We start from the raw sequence: 8,964 nt of genomic DNA, 5'->3' as shown, positions 1-8,964 counted from the left end.
TCCAACACCTGTTTCCTACTCTTGAGTTCCCTAGTTTGGATGTTGATATCACTATCCACCCAGTAGTCAAGATAAAAATCTCCATTATTCTTTACTCACTAACCCCGTGTTCTTAATCAGTTACCACATCTTATCTATTTTACCCTCATAGTATTTTTCCTTTTTTCTCTTCCCCATCTTAACTACCAGTGTCCACCTTCATCATCACTGAGCTGGACAATTGTCATAACCTCATAATTGGTCTTTCAGCTTCCATTTCTTCCTCTTCTTAAATCCATTCTGCGTAAATGATTTTTAAATGGGAATATACATTAGAAAGAATCCTCTGGCCCTTAGAGATTCAGATTCACTAAATTGAGGGTAGTTTGGATGTCTTATCTTACAGAGAGCTTCCCAGGTGATCCCCATCCATGCACACCCCTGGTTAAAACCCGCATGCTAAAAGCTCCTAAAGTTATCTTTTCAAAAACCAACTATAGTCACATCATCCTTTGGCTTAAAAACTTTCAGTGAGTGCTTTTCCCACTATAGTATAAAGTCCAAACTTCTTAGCTTTTGATAGAAGAGGCATCATTCACATCCTGGCCCGAATCTAACTCTCCAGGTGCCTTTTCAGCTACTCCCTTCAAGGAAGGGCCTTTGAGTCTAGCCAAATAATTTAGTCCCAAGTATGCCATGTATTTTTGGATTTCCCTGCCTTTTTCCATGCCGTTTCTTCTGTCTAGAGTGCCCTTAACCATTTTTCTCTATCTGAAAAACTCTCTCCGTAATGTTACTTCACCCTGACTCCTCTCCCCGCTTATTCCTCCAGGCAGGAGCGATTGCTCTCCCTCTGTGACTCCTCACCACTTTGTACTTGAATTGCTGCTCGCATTACTCTGCATTGTGGTGATTTGTCTCCATATCCATCTTCATCAGTATATAGTTAGGTCATCGAGATTAAATAATCTTGCTTACCTCTTAGACATAAGCACCCCCTAAGAATACCTCTTTTCCTTTGATTCAGAATTAACAAATTCTCTCCAATCTTTCTTTTTACACCTACCTCTTCTGAGTAGCAAGTTCCTTCCTAACTGTATCATCCATCTGCTTAGATTTCCTTATCAAAACAATTGGCATGTCTTACTAACAAAGAAGGAACCCCACCAGATCTCCGGACCATGTGGTAGTTGGTGGCCGTGTGGGCATCACAAGACTCATTAGTGCCTAAAGGTTCCTTGCTGAGTTCTTCACCAAAGGAGGATACAGAACGTGAATGTAGATATACATGTTCAAGTTTGCGGCGGGTTCTGAATGTTAAACGGGATCAACAAAACCGATCCGATGAGTCGCGTCAGCTCTGCTTTGTACATTTCTGTCAGTCTTCACCCCCGGAAGCATGCTTACAGGAACTGTGGAGATTTTTTGTTTTTTTTAAGCCATAAATCGTTTTTGGTGTATTACATCTCCTAAGATAGCATGTCAGCTATCGGCTTTAACGATGAGTTGGGAGTCGAGTAGTAGATCCTGTAGTAAAGATCCCCTTTACGTTTGCGAACGCCTCTTTCATCTTGGACCGCAAACACATACCTGTGTCCCTATTAAAACATGTTAGAGGTTCAGAAAGGGTATGAAATTTGGGGCAGATGCGATTAGTTTACAGCTTACTATGTAATCATTACTTCTGGTTTTGAATATTAGAAAAGAGGCTTTGATATGTATGTTATAAGAATTGAGCATATTTGCCAAGAGATAAAGATGATTATTAATAACAACTTTTCTGGCATCAGATCAAACAAAATGCTAAAAATCATGAAATTTTATCACACGGATCCATGTTTAAGGAAGTAAAAAAATATTTTTGTATTGTCGTTTTTCCTCTGAGAATATCAGAAAGGAAATTAAATACAGTGGTATCTTCAGTGTTGAAATATACTAGGTAACAGCATTATTTTTGAAAACAACATGAACGTGTTCTTATTTTGGAAATGAGTTGCTAATAATATATTAAAGAAGCAAAATCCATTCTATTTTCAGGATGAGAACGATTCTGGTGCCCTCAAGTATGAAAAGCTATGAGGCTGGCTTTGTTTCTTTCATAGGAATTGTCTCCTTGTTCAATTGGGACAATTGATTTAAAAGAACCGGTGGCAAAATTGTAAATTTAATACTAAAATTAAGCTAATCTCCGTGTTCACTTCCATTGTTAATCAACCTAAACCAGTTCATTAATTGATTATAACTCAGCACAGCCGCTAGTGTTAATAAGCTTGAAAGTTTGGGCAAAATTAGATATCTGTCTGGAAGATAGGTAGTAAGCTAAATAATGTAAAATTGAATTCTAGCATAGAAAGACATGCTTCAAATTCTGAATATTACTTAGGGACTTGTCACACAGAAGGAGGGATGTGTAACAAGCGTAGTGCTATGGCTTACAAGTCAAGAGACTTAAATCTGTCCCCTGCAAATTACTTTCCATCTTTGATTCTCTCCAGTAAATGGAAAATCATTAAAAAGATTTCTTTACCCAAAAATGAAATTGGCTCTTAAAAAAGTATATTGTATACTTGGAACTTACTGGCTTTTGTTAACCAATGTCGCCATAATAAAAATGAATAAATTTTTTAAAAAGTATATAGGTAGATAGACAGATATAGAGATACGTAGATCAGTCTATCCATTTCTTTCAACCTTTCCTCTAAGTTTCTTGGCTCTACCTGAAAAATTTCCCTTGACTCTTTATTTGAATGTACTGTGAAACCTGCAAAATAATAAAGGCTCTTGTCCTGTAATATTTGCGAAGACTCGTTAAGTATACCCTCCACAAAAACATTTTACATAATTAACTCAGTTCTTAAACATAAGGAGAAACCGGAGGTCGTTCCCCAAACACCTAAATATGAGAGAGGATTTTTCTGCTTTACTTTTCTGATTTCGATGGAGGTATTTCTCTGAAAAGTACTTCTTAGGAGAGGAAGTAAGAGATTTCTCAGGAGGAATATTTAGCAATCGTCATGTGGCTTCAAACGCAAGACGGAAACCCTTTGTAGCTGAACCTGGTGGGGAGGGAGAGGGATTGACGAATGGCTGAAAGACCAAATCATAGATTCTTTTTGATAAGTTTGGATTCATTCATTCAAGAGACTCACAAGAGGGAGAAATAGACCTGGAGTCCAGAAAACCAACAGCTAAAGGTAAGTTACCAAAAACGCTTACCTTCAAATTGAAATTTGGATTAAGTTTTAAAAGAAAGCATTCAACTAGCATATAGGTATGAAATGTGGTTCATTGTTAAGATTCTAGTAAAGGATTAATAGAAGATTTTAGTATTTAACAGTTTAATTGTTTTGGTAAAAAGCGTACAAGCTAAATCTGAGGGAAGGTAAATAAGCTCTAACCAAGTCTCAGGATAGTGTGCATGTTGCTGCTGTGACTTTTGTCATCTACCATAAACGCCAAACACCTAGTAATCCTGTAAACACCTAAAATGCAGAGAAATTAACAGAGTGGCAGAACTCTGATTCTTGTGTACTAAAACTACAAACCGAAAGGCACCAAAGGTGCATCGGGTAGCGGCATGTTTATGATTCATTGCTCCTGGCGCAGCACAGGTCTGTGGTCCCTTGTCTTTGCTCGAGAGAACCCTTCTTGTTGAATTTACTTAGGCTGGACATATCGATTTCTAAGCCCACTCCCCGTGGGTCCCACTCTGCTTATCAAGAGTGATAGTTGGTGCTTTTGCCCTTATCACATTTTCATTTATTTCCCCTAGTCATGTTGGTAATCATTAATATAATGTAAATGTCTTTTCTTTCAGTCCTCCTCGCCCTGTGACTAACATGAATGACACCATGGTGAGCCACATGTCCTCTGGAGTACCCACTCCCACCAAGAGGTATGTGTGGGTTGTGACTCAGTCTCTGCTCCGAGTTGGGGGCAGGCCTCTGGCCTGAAAGCAAAGTATTCCACAGGGCAGAAAGGACTGGATTGCCTTCTCCTCCTTTGACTGTCTTTTAATGTTGTTTTCTACATTTTATCTTTTTTTTTTCCTTACTCATAAATATAGCAACTGAAGAAGTCTGCTTTTGAGTGATGCCTGAGGTGGAAACTGCATTTGTGACAAGCAGTGAACATAGTGTCAAAGTAGATCAGGCATGTTTGAGATCTCTTTTTTCTTTTTTTCTTAACATTAAATAACATTTTGATGATCATGAATTTCAGCAGTTTTGCATTTGGGTTCTGAGGGCAGATTTGTGTGCTGATTAAGCTGTGTAAATTGAATTAATCCCTTATATTCACCTTAATCATCCTATATATGATTCATAAACATTTGAGTTGAAAAGCCTAAGTCCCTCTCTTAGTTATACAAGAGTTTCCTTTAGGGTCCTTCAGGGAACTAGAACTGTGTACTCCTTTCTCCTATTTATTGAATTTACTTTTCTCCAGAATTCTCTTAGGCAAGACTTAAAAGAACTATATAAAATGGCTTACTTTCTGTTTGGTTTAAGCTGTTCCAAGACCAGAGCGAGGCAGAAACTCCCTCAGGGGCACAACCATTAAAGAATTCTTTCTAACAGTCATCACTCAAAAAGAAAAAAAAACAACAACAACAAAGACATTCCAACCCCACACCCCAAGTCCTTCCTGAAGAAAACCACTTCATGCCATATCTACTGATTGCTTCGGATTAATTCAGCTACAGAAATGTCATCTGCCCAATAAGACTTTGACTTAATGTATAATATACAGCTGGTCCTCTAAGAGTAGCGTTTCATTCAACATCGTTTTATTATAACATTGATGAGATGCTGCAGGAACTGAACTCTTGTTTAAATAGATTAGCCCATGGTCAAATTGGCTTCATTATACGTTGTTTCACCACAGTTCCAAGAAACAATCCACGATGTTCAGTGAGGACTGTATCATTCTTAAAATCACCTACATTTGTTCCCATTGGCTGAAGCTCATAGAGCCGTGTTTCCCAAACTCGATTGATGAGAAGAATCACCTGGGTAACTTATTAAAAATACAACTACTTGGAACCACATCAGACCCAACGGATCCTGAGATACTGAGAAGCTAGTTTTAACAAGTATTCCAGGTGATTCTTATGATCATGCCAGTTTGGAAAATAGCCTTACAAGAAAGCTAAGTAGTAAACTGTAGGGCTACCCTGGAATAGAGGATTTAGGGACTTAGTAAGTCAGAGTGAACATGGAGACTCAAAACCCGGACCAGGTGAGTACGTGCCCACAGCCTCGTTGAAACGCTGAAGCAGGGAAATGGCCTCGCTGCTGCTTCGGGCAGAGCTGAGTGGTGTACTAGAGCATAGACTTATGACCCAGATTGTCTGCATTCGATTCCTGGCTCTTGCCTGACCCTGAACAAGATTTGTATCCTCCTATTTTTATCTAGAGAATTGGAACAGTAATAGTGTCTTCCTTGTGGGGTTTATGTGAGAATTTAAGATACTGTTTTCATTATTTAAGAAGTAAACTATAATGAGAGAATAAGTGTGAAAGAAACAGAATAATTTATGAAGAAGACCCTCTCAAGGAGGAACAGAAAGCTTCTGGAAGAATACAGAACAATTAAACCTCTCCCGTCTACCTAGATATTACAGCGAACCTTGCTGGCCTTCGTCCTTAGTTTTGATGTTAAACACTCATAGCATTCAGACCCAGACCCAGGATCTAAATATCAACTCAGGCGTGTTTCCATTTCAAAACCAGGAAGACGAGGTGGATCATTGAAAGACGCACCCTTGTAAGTCGTATGTTAGTTTTAGCAATGCCACCTGTTAGAGTTTCACTTAACTTGTGTCATCTTCATTTATTAGTTTTGTCACTTGAGTCACCTGAGTCCCTGAGGGGCCCTAAGTACCTAGTGACCAAGGGCACCAGATATTCAGTGATCACAACTAAATGTAGCTGCTAGAGGCTCTTAGAGGGAGTATCTCTTTCTGGACAGTATTGTATTGCTTGAGAAGCCTGAAAGAAGAGACTCAGAAACAATGATAATCATAGTCGCCTCTGTAGGACTAACCTTTAGGCTTTATGTGGCAGTATTAAGCCCCAGGTTTCCTAGTAAGTGGCCAGCTGCAATTGTCAGTCACAAAGTCTCTTATTTTTTGAAAGTGGTTTCAGATAATATAGTACAGCCTGGATTAAGATTTTATTTTAAAGTTAGCATTTCTGCCAGCACCTCTTTCTAGAAAGACTTAGTCCTAGAGGTGGTTATCACAGACTATCTAGAGACTAACTCCAGACAAAGGTAGTCAGAGCCCACAGCAGACCAAGAAGGAAGATTGAGCCTGTGACTTATCAAGAAGAGTAGCTGCTGGAGTAGAGGCTACATAGGAACAAGGTGCTCCCATCCTAATAATATAGTCCTTCGAATTTCAGGAGATTTCATTTATATTCAGGATGAGATTGTAACGTGGACATTAATTGCATAATTCACAGATTTGGTTCTTCATGGCCTCAGTTTCCAATGAGTATAAATTTCCATCTAGTAATCTATTTACTTCCTCAAGGACTCACCAGTTTTCCTTTCCTCCTCTGAGTGTCGTCAGACCCGTGTCTCTAGAGTCCGATGAAAGCCAGCGTGTCATCCCAGTAACAGAGCCTTCCTCTGTTGGGGCAGAGAATCCTCAAGGAAGGATAAAGCTACTCTTCTGAAATAAGAAGTTTCCTTTAGCACTCAATGTAAGACATAAGTCACTGAATCTGATAAGAACATGCACCGTAATAAAAATGCAGAAAAAATGTAAGAACCCCAGTTTCTACTTTTTCAATAGGCAGTACATAGTAAAAAAAATAGGGATAGCCACAGTGATCGAAATAATACTGTATTATAAATTAATCCACATACAAAATGATCCTAAATGTAAAGATTACTTTTTAAAGAAGAAACCCTTATAAATGGCAAAGACGCTGGTTATCATGTGACACACTATGAATTATGTTCCTGAGACATTCCACTCTAGGGATTTGCCCTGTATCATATTCTATTACTTCCATATTGATATTTCTTATAACTGAAAAGAAAATTTGTCTTTGCCTTAGACTAAATAGTTTCTGGAAATTTTATTGAAAATAAAATTTTTAAGAATATTGGGAAAATATTACATTGCTTTCTTTTGAAAGAATCAAAATAGAATAGCACACCTGAAAACAAACAACAAAAAACTTTTGAAACTTTAAAACAGAGGCTTAAAATGCCACCCCCCATCTGATTTCCTCTGAGGTTTGCCTCTGTCCCTCCTCTTCCCCAGCATTCAGAATGTGAACTGTGATGTGATATTCTGTACTATTGTTCTATTTTAAGTTATACTGTATATCAAGACCGATAGGTGATGCTAACATTTTAAAATGTCTTCTAAAGTTTTATCTTTACAAATATTTAAACTTTTACAATTCTGTAGGCATTTCGTATAACTATGGCAGCATCAAAAACCTTCAATATGAAACTTTTTGCTTTGTTAGTATATTAATATCAACTCTTAATTTTAGGTATTACATTTTAACTTTGAAAAGCACAAACCCAGTTAAACAATATGGAAAAGTTCTGATTAACACTATTGTACCTTAAAATTTTAAGAGGACAGATCTCATGTGTTCTTAATCCAGTTAAAAAAAAAAAAAAAAGGAAAAAAGGCACAAACCATAAAGCATAAAGCTTAAGGCAAAAGCATAAAAGGAAGGGCAGAAGGATCGCAAAAGCTACTGAAATGCCACCAGGATGCCCTCCATCTCTTGGCTTCGCTCAGTGTGCCAGCTTCCTTCCCTCCTACTGCTCGGTACCGCTGATGGCTTCACTCACACACCCACAGCCTCGTCACTCAAGAGACTGTGCTTCTCCTGTGGATGAGAAGACCCCAAGGATTGTACTGCTGCCCATCCTATGTGTCTGTGATAGGCTGTACCATCAAAAACAGAAGAGACAGATCCTGGGGAAGAAAAATAACAGAGGTCTTTGTCAGACCACTGTTTTGCTAACCAGCATGCGGACGTATGCAAAAATGTGTACATGCCCACATACACACCCACGTACCCCCTACACAATTCCCGTACACATTTCCAGAGTTTTCTTCCTTTACATCATGCAGCTCTCCATAGAGAACTGCAACTGCATGCACACCTGTCCTGTAGGCAGTGCGGGGTCCCAGATATCTAGGTTATGTCCAGATCAGGTCTAGGTCTTTTTATGGTTTATTAGCCCATTCTACCATGGACCGGATGATATGTTTGAAACACTCAAATACCCAGTATGCAAAAGTAGAGATCTAAAAATAGGATAATTGTAATTTAGAGAATGAGGAAAAGAGAAGTAACAGAAAACATAGCATGTTAAGCCACATTTGCCTATATTTCCCCCTGGAATGCACTAAAATGACAGTCAAGACTTTTTTGTTTTTAAAGTGAAAACCCACAAGAACAAAGAAAAAATGGAAGAGGAGACAATAGCAACATTTTGGAACGAGCAAAGCAGGTGGATGAGTGGTAACTGAGTTTACAAACTGGAGAGAATAAAAACCTAAGCTGATAGTGCAAGGAGCCCAGAAGAAAGCCCACCTGGGGAACCCGGGGAATTAGAAGGCTCTGGAAGGGAGAAGCAGCTGATCGGCTGTGCAAGAAGCACTTAGAGCCTCAGATTGTCTGCATCACTGGGCAACGGCCCTTACGCCACTCTGCCAAAGAGTTGAGGTTTATGTTTGGGGTTTCTGGAATAGTACAACCCCCATCAAACCCTAGTCGTCTTAACCCTAGCTCGCCCTCAGTGGGCTGAGGCAGCTGCCTTTCAGACAACTCATCTCTCTCTCTCGCAATATCATACTGAAGACTTAAAGAAATCACTCCTGCGTCCTGTTGTTGTTCTCAGGGTGCCTGGAACTCCAGTCATAAGGGGCACAAGATCTAAGTCCCAGGATCCCGGAGCTTGTCATTTAACCAGTTGCCGTGCTCTGTAGCCATATAGCAAGAC

General features: G+C 39.1%; 1 protein-coding gene across 12 annotated transcripts in view; it reads left to right on the top strand.

The window, feature by feature from the left end:
• Nucleotides 1-8,964, top strand: part of DTNB (dystrobrevin beta) — a 158,963-nt gene that overhangs the window by 89,726 nt on the left and 60,273 nt on the right. For all 12 annotated transcript variants that reach the window (XM_025045711.1, XM_025045710.1, XM_025045717.1 and 9 more), the window contains one exon: nucleotides 3,797-3,874. In XM_025045711.1, the coding sequence (XP_024901479.1) occupies nucleotides 3,797-3,874 (78 nt within the window). The remainder of the gene's footprint in view (nucleotides 1-3,796; nucleotides 3,875-8,964) is intronic.

This window comes from Pteropus alecto, unplaced genomic scaffold, assembly GCF_000325575.1.
Source record: "Pteropus alecto unplaced genomic scaffold, ASM32557v1 scaffold61, whole genome shotgun sequence".
NCBI classification, from domain to species: Eukaryota; Metazoa; Chordata; class Mammalia; order Chiroptera; family Pteropodidae; genus Pteropus; species Pteropus alecto.
This window is presented reverse-complemented; position numbering and strand designations above follow the sequence as displayed.